The sequence below is a fragment of the Ciconia boyciana genome, chromosome 9 (genome assembly GCF_034638445.1).
Source record: "Ciconia boyciana chromosome 9, ASM3463844v1, whole genome shotgun sequence".
In the NCBI taxonomy this organism is placed as follows: domain Eukaryota; kingdom Metazoa; phylum Chordata; class Aves; order Ciconiiformes; family Ciconiidae; genus Ciconia; species Ciconia boyciana.
This window is the reverse complement of record NC_132942.1, coordinates 5,571,343-5,589,902: the sequence shown is the minus strand read 5'-3', so window position 1 is coordinate 5,589,902 and position 18,560 is coordinate 5,571,343. Positions and strand designations below refer to the sequence as shown.

Sequence of the window (18,560 nt, the reverse complement as noted above, 5' to 3'; positions counted from 1 at the left end):
TGCATGCATTATTACTTGCTTGCTCCACCCTGTCAAATATCTGCTCTGGCTCAACTTGCCAGTATTTTCATCTGCTATTACAATTCAGAAAGAGTGTGCATAGCTACTTGTGAATAAAAATAAATAGTGGTGATACATTTTGTTTTTAAATAATCTGGTCTAGGATCCAGGCTGTCCTTCAATGAACTGCTTTTAGCGCACCTTTTATCCTCTACAGGAATTCATTTTCTGAGGTAGGAACTTGGTAAAGCAGGGGACGTTAGCTTTGGTTTTGTAAGCTTTGTAGCAGTACAACAAGCAGAGTGTTAAAGATGAACATGAAATAAAATCAACATGGTATGTTCAGAGTAAGGGCCTGATCCACCTTTTTTTTTTTTAATAAAAACATTCCATTGCTTCAGGCTATAAGCCAGATCTCTTAAGGTGAAGAGGAAAAAAAAAAAAAAAGAAAATTGTGCTTAGTATTGGGAGATTGTATGAAAAGTAGCCCCTCACTACAGCCAAAATGTCAAGCCACTCTTTTGCTTCGGTGCCTGTGGTACTTGCCACGAGCATCACTTTAACTGGTCCAAGCTGAGCTTTCTGCTTTGATACCCGTGCACATGTGCAGCAAGATTGCCTCATATTTGTTACTGGAACTGCAACTGATTTTCTTATAATTTCTGGATTTTAAATCCTTGGCCATAGTGGCTATTTGCTTTTGTAAATCTTCCCCACACACACACACATTTTTGCTGCTCACAAATGGAAAAGTATTAAAGCAATCTAAAAATAAGTGCCTAACATGGGTAATTTCAAGAATACACGAGCATAGTGTAACATGTGTGATTTGTCAGCCAGGTGCTCTGTCCATGAAGGATATTAATTTGTAAGTATTCTGCCACACTTGCAGCCCAAGCTACAACAGCTCAGAACTTGAGAGATGTTTATCTCAGCCTAGTCTGCTGACAGGGGAGGGTACACTATGGACAAGCTCTACAACCAGCTAAAGTTTGTGAAACAATTTTATATGAGGTCAGGTCTAGTAAAGATAGTACAAAGAGTACCTAACCAATACACTTGAAAATCGTGATGTCCGCAGGACAGGTTGTATATGTTATCTGATAAAGACACTCATCTTTACGAGAATATATTTTTTAAATTGTTTTTCTTGTCTTGAACTTTAAATAAAATGTTAGAAGCAAAGAAATTTTTCATAAGATATTCTTTATCCTAATTTATATAATCTCAGAGGAACTTACCCCACATCCAGCAAGAGAACTTCTTTTGATTTTTTAGGCAGCTTTGGCTCAGATTATAAACCTATCAGGTCTGTATCGAAAAGGTATGGTTTGTGATTAAAAACAACTAAGCCACTGTCTGTCAGCTGAGTGCATTCATTTATACAGTGCTGTTGGCCTGCTTCAATTGGAAAATATCACCCATTTGCTTAAGTCACTACAGGGGACAAAGGCCAAACTGGTATTTGCAGGGTGATCTAACCGGGATGGCTGAAGTGGTAAATGGTACCACCCTTGTGCCCTGTCCTTCTTTTTGCAGGTTTTTGTGTATGCAGCTGTGGCAGCTGACTGCAGAAATACATCTGCGCTGAAGTTACAAGTTTATAGACCAGCACCTGAGAGTAAACTGAAATTGGCAGCAGTTTATATGAGTCTGTCATGTAAGTTTAGGCTCAGCTGACGGATGTAACCTGAGTGCTTTTGATGATAACATTTATTACTTAATTTCCTTGCAAGATTCACTGCCCCAAACAGATCCTTTGTGTTTCATCAAGCCTTGCTAAGGACTTGAATGATTGTCATTCTATTTGGACTTCTCCATACGTTTCCCTTTTCTTTCTTTTCTCTTTTTTTTTTCCCCCAGTTCTCTGTCTTGCTTTGCTGAACCTGTCTCGTCTTTCCTTTCATAGCCACTGGCACTGGCATGTGTTATCCTTTCCCTGCTTAACAGTGCTTTCTTTAAAGCTGTACTCTTTTCCAACTGCCCATTTCTCCTGGTCAGGTCCATCTCAGTCTCTCATCTTGGCAATTCCAAATAGCAGTTCCCAACTGCCAAGGCTCTTTGTGATTCCCAGTTGCCCCATTTTAATACCTGTTTGATGCCTTACGTGTCCCGTATCCAACAGCGGGATCACAATGTGGTCGTAGACTGGCTAAGCAGCCTGGTTTGAAAACTGTGACTGGCATGACTAACTCTTTACATATCTAGACATCGAAGACGAGGTAATTTTAAAGAATTCCTCTGGGTTGTGACTTGGGTTTTGGTCTTGCGTTTCACTCCCCACTCAAAGCCTGTGGTTAATGAAAGAAAGAAAAATACACATGTACCTTCTCGGGGGGTAATCCTCCTTACATGACACATTTACCGCTGAGAAAAAAACTATCATTCTGTTTGCCATTTTTTTTAATCCTGTAATTACTGTGATTATTCATGGTGTTGACTGAAATTCAATTGAATTTTACTTGTGTATGGACTTTCTGATCTTGGGCCTAATTTTGCTGCTCTGTCAGACTTGCTGTTTACTCCAAGCCCTGCCCCTGCTGTCTGTTCATACCAGTTTTGTGCCATACCTGTCTTCATTGCCTCCTTACCTTTCTTCTTTATCCTCTCTATTTCCTCATTATTGTGTTGATTTTTCTAGTTCCCCTCTTCTAAAAAAAAAAGAAGAGAACCAACATATCATTCACTGCCTTGAAATTGTTGATGTAATTTATTCCTTTCCCACACCCTATGTCTGTCTCGTCTGAATTGATTGCAAGCATCTCAGGTCACAGACTGCCTGCTATATACAAAATACCATGCTATAGGAAGCTTCTGTCTGAGTTAGTCTTTACGCACAGTATAAATAAATTTAATAATAATAACTCTATGCAAGTAATCCCATTGATTTTAACGGTACGGCTGAAAGTAAGTGCTCAAAATGAGAATGGCGAAAAGGATGCCTTACACTACATGGAATTAAGATTAAGAGAAGATGCGTTTAAGGAAGTATGGACAATACAACTTCAAAAAAATACTTATTTAACCGATTGCCTTTTGTAATTTGCCAAATAAAAGATTTTTATTGGTTTATTCATACATTGATTTATTCATTGTGGGTAGCATCACACTGAATACTTATCTCTGAGCTTAGTGGCCTCAGGGATAATCCAAGCTGGTATTATGTTAAACATCATGTAGAACAATGAAAGAGCAAACGCGTGCAAGCGTTTCTGCTCCAAAAGGTTAGGTAAAAGCCTAGTATCTATATGCAGTATCTAGGCACAATGTCTATATACAGGTGAGGAGGAGCTTTACAGAAAATCCGCTGTCAATGCCAGCCTCTACAGGTGTTCAACAGGAGCTCCTCATGGGATAAAGCAGGAAGGTCTTTATTTGAAAGTGCGGTAGTGGAATTCAGTTGTACCGGCTGGCAGGAAATAGGAGATATCCTTTCAGTGTCCCACAAAAGGTCTGTAGGACCAGATCAGTGTGTGAATGGGCTTGCAATTGAAGGCTAACAGTTTTGTGTGTGATAGAGAAGACTGTCTTTGGAAAGATGTGGAGAACTAACATAGTTAAACTGAAGAACTAAGAAAATGGTGTTGCAGAGCTTTCTGAATTGAAGCAAATGCTTTATTTGTTGAGGCCAGAGAAAAGGATGTCAACAATAACTGAGGTGAGGAGAGCTTGAGCAAGACTCCCAGCCATGTCGATAAATAACAAAGATTGCATCTTGGTTGACATCTCCACAGCAGTTTCAACCAATCTGAGCCCAAACCACACATTCCTGGCTGTAAGGTTCCACCCACTCCTTTGCACAGTTGGCTGTAAAATAACTCGGTAGAAAAGTGGTTGGTTTTCAGGCAGATGGTTTGTCCAAGACACGCTCATTACCAAGACTTTAAATTGCAGTGGAGACACCTGAAGTTTGAAAGGAGACAGTAATGAGAGGCAATCAATTAGGGTGTTGAGCTATGAGCTAGAAGGGAAGGGAGGAGAGTCAAGAACAGCACTCACCACTGCTCTTGCAGGAAAGGGAAAGAAACACAAGGGAAGGTACTGACAAGCCAAGCTGAAACAGCGATTGGAGAAGCAATAGGTGAGGATAATTACAAAAGCTAAGACAGCACACTAGCTACCTATGCTGAACGTGACTGAAGGCCAAGGAAGAGATTGCTTTAACGTGGTTTGAGAAGCTTTCAGATGATGAGAGAAAGCAAAACCAAGTTTGATGAGGATTTAGGCTAGAACCGGACAAGAGATGCGATCGGAAGACTTGTAAAAGTGAGATGACAAGAGGCACTTCTGCCAAAGGCTTTTTTTTTTTTTTTTTAAATGTAAAAGAGATGAGTATATCTGGGTGGGTGCTGGGGGGTTGGAGCAGACTGAATGACTAAAGCTGTGAACAAATGAAAGAGTGGGTGTGAGGAAGATCCGGAAATGAAATAGGGTGAGGTTAATAGGGCAGGTGATGGAGTTACAGAAGATGTGTAGATAAGATTTTTGTTATTGCCACTTACAGACTTGTAGAAAGGGGAAGCAGCAAGAGAATATTTTGTTAGTTTTATCTTTAAAGAAAATGGTGAGACTAGAGGAAAGCAGCAAGGAAGGCTTGACAAGGGTTAGTCAGCAGCAATGAAAAGCGAGCTAGGATTACAGGCATGCAGATAAGCTGCCGAAGTAGAACTGTTCAGCTGTAAGAAGGCAGAAATGGAGGAGAGAGCAGGCTTGCAGGAGAGGAAGTTAGCTTGATCACAGGATTTCCGTCAGAGACACTCTGCACTGCAAAAGCAGGCATGGATGAAGCAAGCGCTGAAGGTAAGCTGGTACTGTGGGTAGGTATGACAGTTTATCATGAGAGACAGAAGCAAAAAAAAGTCAGTGGTGGATGAAAGTTGTACATGTGGTGAATGTATAGCTAGTAAATTACTACTAAAGCAAATAAATTTTTCTGTGTTTAACATCAAAATGCAAAAAAAGCTAAAAGATGTGCAAGCTTCATTTTTAATCAGTGCAACTAGTCAGTAGTATTAATTTAGCTTTTCTTCATTCCGTTACTTTCATCATTCTGTTTTTCTTTCCTTCTTTTTTTAACAGTCTACAAGACACTTGTTTCTCTACCTCCTTGCAATATTGGAGTACAAAGCTCTGAAATAATATTTTTCCTTTAAAAGTTACTTACCTGTTGTTACTAGAATGCAAATGCACCTGCAGCCACAATCTTTCAGTGATGTTATATTCCATGCCAGCTAAAAATAAGTGAGACAACTAAGGCTTGTTAAACCGCTTAACAGATAAGATACAGCAGCAAAGCTATGCCCAGAGAAGTATTCAGAACTGTAACGGCTCATTACATTGTAATTATGATTTTACTTTTTTTTGTTTCTTTTCTTAAAACCACATCCCTGGCCTATAGAAGTTAGGGAAGATGCTTCAGGCCAGCCTTTTAGTTACCAGAAATATTTTTTCAAGCACTATAAAGATAATATACACAAGAGCATAATACTAACACAGGGTTGTACGGTCAGGTTTATGGAATCCAAGGCTTTAGAAGAAATCCTTGAGATTCTACTACTGTAAAAAGATACATCTTTGTTAGGGAACACATAATGGCATTTTCTCTTAACATGGGGCCACTTCAAATTTGTAAGTCTGCATTATCAAACCATCGTGGGAAGCATAGCAGGAGGAAACCCGGGGTAATTGGCTGCAGCTCCAGATGCAGCCGCCCGCTCATTGGAGAGCAGAGGATTCTCCGAGGTACTAAAATTAGACAATCTCCGCCCTCCAGAAATGCTTCTGGAAACAGCGAGGAGAAATTCTGACACAGACCGAGGGCCCGTGGTGGGGAGTGAAGTGCGCAGGACCCTGCTCCCGGCAAAACTGCAGCATATAAGGATGCACAGAAAGATACTTTTTATTTTTTTTAACTTGGTTAGCTGAAAAAAAAATGCACACAATAAATAAATTGCACGAGATTAATGTTAGCAGTGTTTTACATGGATATTAAATTCAACATTTCTTACATATAAATTCTGAAGTATTCATCCAGGCTGAGGAAGCCTTTGAACTGCTAAATCTAAGCTAGGGCTGTCACACTTGTGCTCATTGACTTTGAAAATAAACGACTCTTGCTGAATTAACTCTGAACTAAACTAAAAAACTGGTGAACTCTTTCTATCAGCTTTTTTTAAAAAATAAAACATGTTTATCCATTATCTCTGTGTAGTTGCAGTATTTACAATGTCTTCAAATTAAATATTGGATGAGAGATCTCTGTTAAAGAAACAAATACCATGTGCCTGTATCAGTGAAGGAAAGTCTGTATCTGAATTACTCAGTCTTGTGCACTTGGAACCTTTATTTTTTAGGGTATGTGAATAAAAGCTTCAGTCTTTGATTTTTAAACATATTTCAAAATGGCTGCAAGGAAATAATTGCAGAGTTTTGTTTCTTGTTTCTATTTTTACATTATTTACACCACTCGTGAAAAAGATTACGGCAAAGTAGATTTTTCTTACACTAAAAACAGCTTTTGCAGTAAATTTGCTATTTCCTCTGCTAACCAGCGTCCACAGTGTCAGCATCTATGGCTCTTGAAGTGTTGGTTTTTTTTTTTTTGTCTTTTCTCCTTTGCATCTACTTTCAGTCTGATTTAATTAAAAAACTGAAGCCTATATACCTGTGTTTTCTCTCTGTCCCTTTGCCAGTGTCACCTGAAGGACTCAAATGCAATGGCCAGGTTCAGCTGAATTCTCCAGCAGGCCAGAGGTCTTAACAGCACCTCAGCTCCCACTATTTTTGAGAAATTGGTAATAAGAGGGGCTGAGGCCCAAATGAGAGGAGGCATGGCTGCAGAGCGAGCTCAGTAGTTATCAGTGCCGTTCGCCGGCACACACCCCGATAGTGCCGGGCCAGCTGGCAGGCGTTCAGCCTGGAGAGCCGGCCGCAGCACGTGCAGCCCTGCCTGGGGTAAACAGGGCGGATGGGGAGGCGATACCGGGGGCCTGAGGCCACAGCACCCAACACTTCAGCTTCCAGGCCGTGGGCCGGGCTATGGCGCGGAAGATCATGTTGGACGGATGATGGCTGTACTGTAATTCCTCTGAGCGGGAGCAGCCCCGGAGAGCTGGGAAATAGGGAGTGTGCAGGGAGCAAGGGTATTGGCACGACGGTGGTAAAATCTGGTAAAAAATCCCCAGGGAATGCGGCTTCCCCAGCTCTGTTTCTGGCTCACCTCATTATGGTTTAACTCGGAAAACAGCAACAGTTTCTTACTCATTACGTGTTTGTTTTTGTGATAAAAGTGAAGTAGCACTGGATAGATACAGTAATTCAATTAAAAAAATGCTGAAAAACAATATTAGAGAGCTGTAGATTCAGGTTAGTACATCCGATATGCCGGAAGGCTGTGTACTGTAAGCTCCCGATCCCGCCGATGTTGATCAGGCGTGTAAACAGGAAACCTTGTGTGTGCTCCCACAATAAATATTGATATGTAAATAATCTGAAGGGCTTGTGTGCTGCTTTCTTTCCAGTTACCTCAGTTTATGAACGTCTGCTGTGAGATCGTGCCTCCCTCGGCAGTTCTGAGTGTGAGGTAAAACCGACATAAAGCTTTTATTGTCACGGAGAAAGGGTATTTTTGATAGCTCCCCTCCAGATCACGCTGCTCCCTTCCTTATTCTCGTATCACACGAGGTGCTCATGAACAGGTAGATGTGACCCTCAGTTATTTGCCCGGACACCGCGGCTGTGCCGGGCTGCGAGGCGCGTTCCGAGGGCGGCGTCCTCTCGCTGCCAACGCACCGCTGCTCCCCAGCCGCCATTTTTGCCTCCCCCCGGCTCAGCTCCCAGCCGAGGGGCGCGGAGGCCATCTTGTGGCCGCTCCTCCCTGCGCCCGCCCGGGGAGCCGGCCCCGCCGTCACCTAGCAACGGCGGCGGAGCGGGAAGGTGCGTGGCATGGCGCCGCCGGCGGGAAAGGCCCGGGGCCGGGCCGGGCCGGGGAACGGGTGGCAGCCGCTGTGGGGGCAGAGCTAGGCGGAGCTGGTGGCGTGGCGGCGGGGCCCTCAGGGTAGGCGGGGCTGAGCCGTTGTCCGGGTCGGGCGGTGGGGAGGGGGTCTGCCCGGAGGGCAGAGAGGAGGGAGCCGCGTCCTCAGGTCTCCATCGAGTCCTGGGCCACTCGGGCCGCCGGTGTCCGTGACGGGGTGTTCCGGCTCCAGCCCGGCTGCTCTGAGCACTCCGGGTGTGTGTACTTTCAGCCTGGTTCCCAGGCAAAGGCAGCCCCGGCCGTCCAGTGCTCAGCTCTCCGCCTTTCCTCCCCGACGGAGGCCGCAGCCTGTTCAACCAAATTTGAAAGCGAACGAGGAGTCTCAAAGGTATAGGTGGCAGAAAAGGTCCTCCCGACCGAGGAGGCAGGTGTAACTGAGCGGTTATAGATGATTTTTTGCAGCAGTGAGCTGGCCAGTTGGCTCCGTACCTGTGTCTTGTCCAGTGCAGATGGAGAGAGACCTAGGGCTGTGAACATGGAGGCAGACGGAAGAGGGGGAAAAAGAAGGTCACAAGTGGCCACAAGTCTGTAGCAAACCCGTCTGCACTAGTTCCTCTATTCACAGACCAGTTTCATATCCTAATAGCTTGCTAATGACCTGATCCCATCAGTTAGAAAACTGGTGCTTTGTCTTGAGCCCCTAAATATAAGAAATAACAATTGATAAGGACCTTGAGGCTTCCAGGTGGAATAGATCCAAGCAATAAGTCCAATACCACAATCTTCACACATGAGAATACAGGTTTAGGGTTTGGTGGGACACGCGGTTGAGGATGTGGGAATACAGTCCGCCTGTGAGCCTGGCTCGCTCTGGCACATAGCAAAGTGTGTGATGACGCTTCTGTTTCTCTCATACATTGTCTGAGTTAATTAGTGAAATATTAGAAATAGTTCACATTTTATGATTGGCTAACAATATTTAATTTTTGGCTTATTTTCCACAAAATGCTACTGCACTGAGAATGGGAGTGTGAACCAGAGTGCTAACTAGTCCAGAGAAAATCTCAGGTGGATGTTCTGAAACGGGGGCGACCCTCTCCATTCCTAGAGTACATGGTAAATGTTGCCGCAGGTGAGTGCGCAGTAGACAAACTCCACATATCATGAACTGGTGTCATTGCAGTACGAAAGGAGCACGTGAATTCTAATTTAGAAGCCAAGATGCAGATGTTAATGCCCGAACCTCAGATTTTTGTGGAAAGAACTCTGGCCCTCATCAAACCAGATGTCGTTGATAAAGAAGAAGAAATAGAGGATCTCATTCTCCGATTAGGATTCCTGATTGTTCAGGTAATAGGCTGTGTTCCAGAGAAAATAACTGCAGTTTATAAGTCAGGACAATATTTATCTTAACTTTCAGCAGTCAAGCCAGTAACTAAAAGCTAGCGTGTCCAAAAATCAATTTGTATTTTTCATATGTCATCAACCACTGCTGCCAGATTCTGTAGGGATACATTTTGTTGGTGCATGGGATGGAACAGAAGAGACTGACTATTTTGCTGACCACAGGAAAACACAGACTTCATTAATAAACTCAGATTTAGCAAACAGATGTAGCAGATATGTGGACTCTCCAAAGTAACTCTTTGGAGAGCATATCGTTGTGGTATCACAGCGTTTCATGCAGCGTGCGTTTGCCAAGTGGATGCTTAGAGAATTAATTGAATTAGATAGCTGGCCAGTTGTGGTCTGATGTATTTTTTGTTTCCACTGATTTTAATGTAAAGGGCCTTTATGGATATTTAAATGTATTACAAATGTTTCATTTAAATAGGCCTTACTGAGCTTGTCTTTTTACATTTTGGACCTGATGCGGTGGCCACGGGGATGTTGCCTTGAGCACCCGTGTCAGACGCTGTGCTGCTGGGAAAAGATCTGGAGTGTGATTTTTCATCAGAGATTGCATTAAGAGAAAAATTGCCGTTAGCTAATAAGAAATGTATTCTCTCAGTCCTCTTTTATGGGGCTCTTTATACACTCGCTCTATAAGAGCGTTTGAAAAAAAAAAATTTATTACAATAAGTCAGAATCTGGGAAATAAAACAGGAGCGCTGGATCGCTTGGAGCAAGGGATGCGTCAGGATCTTGGGCGAGGAGCCAGCAGTGCTGCTCCGTGCCTGGCGGGACGGCTTTGCTCGCTTTTAAGTGCCGGTTACAACCGGACGGTGCGAAGCCGGACCCCGCTCCGCCTCACCCGGCGGCTCGGCACCGCGCTGCGCCCCGCACAGCCCGCGGCGGGGGCGGGGGCGGGGGCGGGGGCGCGGGCGCGGGGCGGCCGCTGGGGGGCGCTGTGCCCTCGCGACTGCCAGCGGCGGCGGCGCCGCCTCTTCCTCCTCCTCCTCCTCCTCCTCCTCCTCCTCCTCCTCCTCCTCCTCGTTTTCCTTGTCTTCCTCCTCCTCCTCCTCATACCGGCCCCGCGGCAGCGCCCTTGGCCGTGGTAGCTGGCTCTGTGGCACTACGTGAGCGACAACTGCGCTTCTAGATATAATTTTAAGGTGTTTTTTTTTTTTTTATTCATTAAGGTTGGAAAAGACCTCTAAGATCATCTAGTCCAACCGTAACCCCCCCCCCCGAAATGTAATAATTTTTCTTATTCTTCTAAATGCTCCTTTTTCACATTCCTTCTTTTTTAATTTCCTCCCTTACCTGTCTGGTTGGTTTATTTATACAAAATGTATCAGAAGATGAGAGAAATTAGATCTTTTTTTATTTGTTCTTTAATGACAAGATGTTTATAGCGTCTTCTGATGTCTTCAGTGACTTTTGGCACCGAAGTTATTAGGAATCTGAATTTGTGGTACTCTTGTGTTGCGTAAGTTAGGGCTCAAAGACTGCACTTCAAAAAAACCTCTTTACGTCTCTTTTTGTGACTGCTCTATGCTGTCTGATAACCTCTCAAACTTGTCCTAATCCTGAGCACCTGCAGGCTAGGCAGCTATTGTGAGAATCATAAAGCATGAGTACTGAATGAAAAATAGAACAATTGCATAATTAACGGTGTGGGCTGAAGAGAAAATTGTTTAAAAGTAGAACATTATGCTGGAGCAGCGGAGTAATTAAATCCTGCCCTTGTAACGTTCTTCACTTTTTCTGTACTGTGCCCTGACTGTACCTCAAGTCATCCAGAAGTTTTAAAATGCTGTAGTTTGCGTAGGCTAAAACCACATCTTACTTAAATGGCCTGTTTGTCTGCTTAATTAACTTGGAAAACTCTTGCTCATTGTTACTCTGTATCTCAAAGAGGATCGGATCTGGGAGAATCAGATTAGGCTGGGACATTACACTGTGTTTGTTCTCCTGCACTTGAAAATATGTCTGCACTAGAGGACTGTATCCTACTTGAGGTAGTAAGCTATCTTAATTTTGCAAGCTTTTTTTTCATTCTTTTTTTTCTTTTACACTTTACAGAAACGGAAGCTTCAGTTAAGCCCAGAGCAATGTAGCAACTTTTATGCAGACCAATACGGAAAAGTGTTTTTTCCTAATTTAACAGCCTATATGAGTTCTGGACCTTTAGTTGCTATGGTGCTTGCCAGACATTGCGCAGTCTCATACTGGAAGGAATTGCTTGGACCATCAAACAGCATAAGAGCTAGGAGAACTCACCCTCACAGGTAACTCACTGATTGGCCTTGGTGAAGTCAGTAGGATTTTGTCTTTCTCTTAATTTAGACCATAATATCTCTCCTTTTTTCTTTTTTCTTTTACAGTAGAGATACAGATTTGGAGTGGCCTGTTATCCCTCCAATTTTGTGTAATACAGTTTTTCACCTTTGTTTTTTTAGTATGTAAAGTTCACCCATTTTATGGAGAATGCTGAGTGTATGAACATAAATTTTAGGTAGCTACGTTTTTTTTAAAAAAACAAAATCAAGCCAATGCCTGTTAATTAGTTCTTGTATATTGCTTTTATATGCTCTCAGACTGTAGAGACTTGGAAGGGATTTGCAGTTGTCTACCAAGTAGTTGTTTCTCTTGTTTTTAGCTTAAGAGCAATCTATGGGACTGATGATCTGAGGAATGCACTTCACGGCAGTCTCAGCATTTCCTCAGCAGAAAGAGAAATTCGATTCCTGTTTCCAGAAGGTAAAATGGTGCAAATAGTACATTGCCAGTCTTTGGGAGGATAGTGTCCTTCCCTGTTATTACTTGTCTCTGTCCAGACTCTAGATATAATTGGATTTAGAAGAGGTTGGGTTTGTTTGCTTCATGAGAATGTGAGTCTCTTATGTATAAGCTGATATTTTCTGCTATGAAAGGCGTACCAAAATGTATCTGAAGAGCCACTATAGTTACAGGGATTGCTTCTACTTTTCAAACTCTGTGGTCTGGGAATTGGAGCAGACAAAGCTGGTAAATGAGAGGTGATGGGAAGCTATTACACTCCAGCATGTCTTTGTGGCACTGTCAGCCCCGGGGACTCCTGTTGGCTTGAGAAGACTGACTCTCTTCTTGGGCTCAGGTTGAGTAATTCCTGTTCAACTGCAGCTGGATGCTCACATAATAGTGCAATTCCAAAGTTAAGTGCCAGATAAATGGGCCATAGAACCTGGAAAGGCTGGAAGAGGATCTCTTGTTTGGAATGTAACAGTTGAAAGATGACTTTGCTCTTTGACAGAAAGATGCAAGGGAAACTGATAGAAAAACTTGTCTGTTTCTGTCAAGTGTATCAGTTAGTTTAATAAAAGATGCTGCACTTCCCTACAAATCTTACCCACTGTACACCATGTCTCTTCTCCACACCCTAACAGCAAAGCTGGACTTAAGGTGAGATTTTTACGGTCTTCAGAAATCAGCTTCACACTGCAAGAAGGAAGTACTAAGCATGGAATATATTGTTTCTCTCATGCCCCCAATGCATCTTCAAGGATATAGGTTTTCCCCAGATGATTCCATTTCCTCCCCTTTCATAATTGTCTATAATTAGTAAGATGACCTCAGGGACGTTGTAAAGGGGTTCAGCTAGTTTCTTTGCAGTTTGTTGTGGGAGAAGCTATAAAAACCATTATGTATTATTAACTTATTAAGGAAAACAGCAGCTCATATATAAATGAGCTTTGAAAGAATGCCTTTTTAAATTACTGTACAAGCTGCTTTCCAACACCTGCAGTTACTCTTTACAGTGATCTTGGAGCCAATTCCAGCTGGACAAAGAGCTAGAGATTACTTGAACCTTTATGTAAAGCCTACGCTACTAGCTGGGCTCACTGCACTGTGTAAAGAGAAGCCAGCAGATCCAATGGTATGTACAGTATTGTGTTGTATGCTTTGTGATACCTTTACTTTGTATTAGTAAAGTCCCTGTATATAGGAAAGCTACTCTTGTTAAAGAGCTGTGCTGTTTTAGCTACCTGCTAATGAGCTAATCAAATAACATTTGCCTTTCAAGAAGCTGGTTTATTAACAGATGAAATGAGGGCCAGGGCTAAATGAAATCAGCCTTGATGAAATGACAGCATTTTTAGGTGACTTCTATAAAACTCTTTCTAACACATAGTTGTTACAGATGGCTGGAAAGGTAAATAGGTACTATCATATGATGTCAAATATAAGTTTTTATTTACTGTTTCTGAGGTGAGTTTGAGATGAAATAGCTCTCACACAATAGATACTACGTGAGGCTAGATGCTAATCACACTGGTAGTAGTTACACAGTTGAGTAAAATACTGTAGAGGTCTTAGCAAGGCTGTCTATATTTTGTAATTTTCTAAAATTTAAATTAATATTATCAATCCTTCTTTAGGATAAGCTATTATTTTGACTATACAGCACTGATTAACATTTACTTGGGTTGTTCCACGGTTCACCAGGAAAATGAATTATGATTCTTTTGAGTGAAACCTATCTTGAGTAGTCAAACTGACTTACAGAAAATTCTTCTGTCTTCTTGTGATCCCTTTCTAGTTATCAAGCTGATGCATCTTGTCCTCCTCTCACATATTATTCCTTTTAACCATGGATGTCATTCAAATCACAGTTCTTTGTGGAAAGACTAGAGTTAATTTCCTGTTTGTTTTTTGTTGTTGGTGGTGGGTTGTTTTTTTTCAGTCCCTAAACAAAATTAGCTTTCTTTAGTCTGGAAAAATATGGTAAGTGTTTTTTGTATTCTTAAAGTTCAAGTCGTTCACACTAGTACTTCTTTAAGAATGCAGATAATTAATCACTGTGACAACTTACTGGCAGTTGTGGTGGATTATACATCATTATCTCGTTTTTAATCAACATTATATTTTTCTAAAAGATACATTTCAGAAAAAAAGCCTGAAAAATAATTCAGGGGTGTTTCTATGAACTACGTTGTATACATGAGGTCAGATTAAATGTACTTTGATTGTTCCAGCTTTATAACCTGTTAACTTTATGTGTATGTCTGGCACTGTTACCATAGAAATCTAGAAAATAGAGATGAAGTCTTTTCATCCATCCCTTTGCCCAAAGGCCAGACCAATTGTATCTAACCGTTCCTAACAAATGTTTGTCTGGCCTGTTCTTTAGCACTCCAAATGATGGAGAATCTACAGTCTCCCTAGACAATCTGTTTCAGTGCTTAATTATACTTAGTTAAAAAGCCTTCACTAAAAGCCTAAATCTCCAGTGCTCCAATTTTAAGCCCATTACTCTTTATTTTTTTTTTCCTTTTACTATCCCCAGAGGACATTGGAGACAATGTAATATCTCCTTTTTTTGCAGCAACCTATTGCATATTTGAAGAGCGGTACCATCTTTTTTCCCCGTCAGTCATCTCTGCACTATATTAAAAACGGATTATTTTTTTTTTCCTCTTACCTTATAAGTCACATTTGTCTAACTCATTGTTTGGTTTTGCTTTCAATTAATCTCTGCATTCTGAGCACAATTTTCTAGCCAGTTATGTGGTAACTAATAGTAACTTCGAGACCATGCTTTCCTCCTTGCTTGTAAGAAAGCTATAAAGCTATATGAAGCAGTGTCAATAGCTTTACTAAAATGAAAACATGATATTTGCTCCTTCTTCCCTGTCCATAATGTCTGTGACCTTGTAATAGAAGGAAAATAACGTTGATTTGATACTACTTTTTTCCAGAAATATATGTTAGCTATTGCTTTTTGGTTTGTTACCTGCTAGGTGACTTACAGGGAGATTGATGGAATGTTTTGGGTTTTTTTTCTAGTATCTTTCCAGGAACTGAAGTTGGGGTGATTTGGCTCTTCCTTCCCCCCCCCTTTCTTTTTGAAGATGGCATCAGAAGCTCTCTGTCCACTCAGAAATACTTGCTAGCAGCACAGAGGTTGTCTCAGCCAGTTCCCTAAGTAACGCAGGATAAATTTAATCAGGCTCAAACGATTTAAAAATTTATTTTTCCCACGTAGTCTTCCTAAGGGCTTTTGGGCTTTTGTGTTTTGGGATTTTTTGTTTGTTTGTTTTCCGTTTCTGTCTTGAGTTCTTACTGTTCTTCTGCTATTGCTGACTAACCTGTGAGGATTGTCATAGTGCTCTGCTTGTTGTCTCTTTCTTTGCAAACCAATCTTTTTGTACCTGGTAATAAAAGGAGAGTGTTGCTTACCTTACTGGTCTACTATTCTGTCAATTCTTTCACTTCACAGTATGGTATGAAGTTTGTTGTATTTAACATTCCAGAAACTAATCGTCAACAGCCTTATGAAGTAAATAAGGATGTGTTGAAAACTTCTCTTTACAGGTGGAGAAACCGAGGCAAAGGGTTAATTTGCCTAAGGCCAGGCCAAGACATTGGCAGATGAAGTTAGGACTCAAGGCATTCTTACCTCCCACGTTCTTGTTTAAGTACAATTTGCTGGAAAACTAACAAGATGAATTTCAAAAAGTAACCGTGTTGTGTTTTTTAAGTTTTAGGTACTATAAGGTGATTTCAATGCAGAAGACTGGCACTTTTACTGAATGATTACTAGATAAACTATGTGTAGGTGTTGTCAGGAGTAATATTTCATCAAGCAGTTTCATGCATATTGTACAGCCTCATTCCAAAACGGAGTTGATTATTTGAAGTATGGCTCAAATGTTCTTATACATACACAAAGATAGACATTGCCAGGAAAAGTTGTCTTCTAAAGGTCAGTGTGAATTGTTCACAAGCAATATAAGCTGTGAAGATTTAAAAGAACATTTAGAAAAAACAGGTTACTTATATGTCCATGTTTTCAGAAAGGTCTTCATTTCGCAGCATGGTAGGAGAGTGTCTGTATCACAGGTTTCAACTAATGCTTTTAATATTCTCCCATGCACTTAATAGAAAACAACAGAAAGTGAAAATGTTTGGGTTTTTTGTTCCACAGACTTGGCTTGCTGACTGGTTGATTGAACACAATCCTAATAAACCTAGGCTACAACATCAGATCACTGAGGAAGAGCATCAGGGGTGAGAGCTCAGTAGAAACCATCTCAAGCATTCCAAGTTACAGATACATATTATCATTCTCAGTGTATCCCTTGGCTATGTAATCAATATTATCTGAAGTAAATGTTATTGTCATAACTACCTGTGTCTTCATGGGATTAATAACCTTACACTTAACCAGGAGTAATAGTTCTAGTAGCTTTTCTATTGACAAAGTGAATGTAGAATTACATGATAAATTTACTGTGTCAGGTGATTAGAAAAAGACAAAATTCTCAACAGGTGTGACTTAACTGCTATTTTTCCCCATTTATCTTGGTTTGGCTGTCTGGGGAGAACAAAATCATTTACACCAGTGCAGATTCCCAAATGACATACAGCTGGCCTGTGCTTTGTGAAACTGAGAGTTGTGTTTCAGCATTTTTTTTTAGCAGACACAAATTCCAGTATGAAGGGAGGTACTTGGATGTAACTTAGAAAACAATTACTGGAGGCGTATTAGCAACTTTAGAATTTTAATTGCTGATTACATCACTGAGTTAAGGTCACTCTTGAAGATGATTCACTTGAGCCTGACGTATTTTGTTAGAATGTAATTTGAAGTACTTATTTGAAGGTACACTGAATGTACCTTTCCTATCTCAGTGGCAAAAGGCACAGTGATAAATCAGTCTTTGATTTCCATTAGAAGTCACAAGAAGGTGTATTTTAGTCAACGACTAATGCTGTCTTCCAACATTTGTTTGAAAGAAAGGTGCTTAATTGGAACAGCTCACCTTAAGGGTGTTTTCTGTATTTTCCTGCTCTTAAAAGGTATGCTGATTTCTGTTGTTTTCCTTGTATTGTTGTTTACCCTTGAACTTTAATGTGTTCTATTTGAGAATTTCAAGAGAATGGGTTAGGGGCCATGGTATTCAACAGGCAATGGGTTAATCCCAGACTATTACCTTTTCTAAAGTAACTGAACTGTTTTTTTTGGGGGGCGTGGGGCTTTTTAATTTTCTTCAAAGAGCTGTACTTGCACTGTTAACTTCAAGCTTTGTATCTTAGGGTTTGGCTAGGATAGAGAAAACAATGTCATTTTCACAACTCTGAAATATTAGTATGCTTGACTAATACTAAACAAACAAGTAATTTCATAATTTGTTTCATGAAAAAACTTGCTCCCCCAAGTTGAGTAATTACCAGAAACATAGATAATTTGTCTGTAACATTAAACTTTAAGCTAATTGTTTATCTTCTCATTTAGTGGAATAAACCACTATTGCCAGCTGAGAGAATAAACATTTAGAAAACTGGTCCCTACAGTACCAAGACCTAAAAATCTTGGGACTTTTAGGAGAAGAAGAAAAAAAACCGACCCCAAACCCTCAAATATGAAGAAAAAAATATGAGGTGGTTAGAAAGACAGTAAACAGGTCTGTTTACAACTAATTTATTTTGCCTATAATTATTGTCCCCATACGTGTCTGATTGCTCCAATTACAGGACAGTTGCGCTTTGTGGTTTCCTGTCAGCCAAACCAAAAAATTTCTTTTTTGAAGATGCCAGAAACAAAAATCTGGTGAATTCACAAGACATTCTCCTGTATTTGGTTAGTTACTATGAAATTTGCTCACTTATTTTGATGTGATACTGCCTGACAATAAATATCTCCTTTATGTTACTGCTGGAGTTTTTAGATTTGCTTTTGTGACAGACCTGTGCTATATTATACCTACAGAAGATCATAATTTCCATAGAGAGTATGTGGGTCCTTACCAGGAGAAAGGGCAAAAGCAGCTGATGTTGCAAATGTTACCTTTATAACCCATGCAATATAAAGTTTCAGTCATTCAAGTGTATGTCTAGCATGGATTTATTCTCTAATATTAGAGCTAATACCTTCAATTGCTGACTGGTGTTCACTTCCATTTTTCTAAGGGAAAGGTAGACAGAAGATACTGTCATCCCTTGGGTGCCATCCTGACTCACTGTATCTGTACATGTAGGACAAGTATTGATCCAGCAAATCTCACAGCTGAGTTCTTGAGGAACCTGCATTAGTAGTAGGATGTGGGCAGAATGTCAGTCCTGGGAGTGTAAAAGGGACAACCAGCCTGGTCCCCTGGGGGAGCTGTGACACCACAGGAGAGGCTGTTGGAGGACGTGCTGCTTACATTTCTTTTGGTCT

At 41.1% G+C, this 18,560-nt stretch overlaps 1 protein-coding gene and 1 long non-coding RNA gene across 6 annotated transcripts; one reads left to right on the top strand and one right to left on the bottom strand.

The window, feature by feature from the left end:
* Nucleotides 1-3,780: 3,780 nt before the first annotated feature.
* Nucleotides 3,781-6,869, bottom strand: LOC140657028 (uncharacterized). Its single transcript, XR_012044194.1, has 3 exons — nucleotides 6,665-6,869; nucleotides 5,165-5,231; nucleotides 3,781-3,903 (listed from the first exon to the last, which is right to left on the bottom strand). It is a non-coding gene; the product is annotated as an uncharacterized lncRNA (long non-coding RNA).
* NME5 (NME/NM23 family member 5) lies at nucleotides 4,781-18,065 on the top strand. 5 transcript variants are annotated; one of them, XM_072873459.1, is made up of 6 exons: nucleotides 4,781-4,800; nucleotides 9,156-9,322; nucleotides 11,441-11,646; nucleotides 12,018-12,118; nucleotides 13,156-13,274; nucleotides 15,713-16,319. In XM_072873459.1, exons 2-6 carry the CDS (start codon nucleotides 9,194-9,196, stop codon nucleotides 15,836-15,838), a joined length of 681 nt encoding a protein of 226 aa, XP_072729560.1. In that variant the 5' UTR covers nucleotides 4,781-4,800; nucleotides 9,156-9,193; the 3' UTR covers nucleotides 15,839-16,319. The 5 variants fall into 5 exon arrangements, with proteins under 5 accessions (XP_072729560.1, XP_072729562.1, XP_072729564.1 ...); XM_072873461.1 differs by lacking the exon at nucleotides 4,781-4,800 and adding an exon at nucleotides 7,813-7,935; XM_072873463.1 differs by lacking the exon at nucleotides 4,781-4,800 and adding an exon at nucleotides 7,936-8,056.
* The last annotated feature ends 495 nt before the right edge of the window (nucleotides 18,066-18,560 follow it).

Bases quoted from the DNA above. Each gene is read 5' to 3' on its own strand.
- NME5 (XM_072873459.1), top strand. From the start codon at position 9,194: ATGCAGATGTTAATGCCCGAACCTCAGATTTTTGTGGAAAGAACTCTG. The intron at 9,323-11,440 runs GTAATAGGCTGT...TACACTTTACAG, and splicing joins TAGGATTCCTGATTGTTCAG to AAACGGAAGCTTCAGTTAAG. The intron at 11,647-12,017 runs GTAACTCACTGA...TCTTGTTTTTAG, and splicing joins AGGAGAACTCACCCTCACAG to CTTAAGAGCAATCTATGGGA.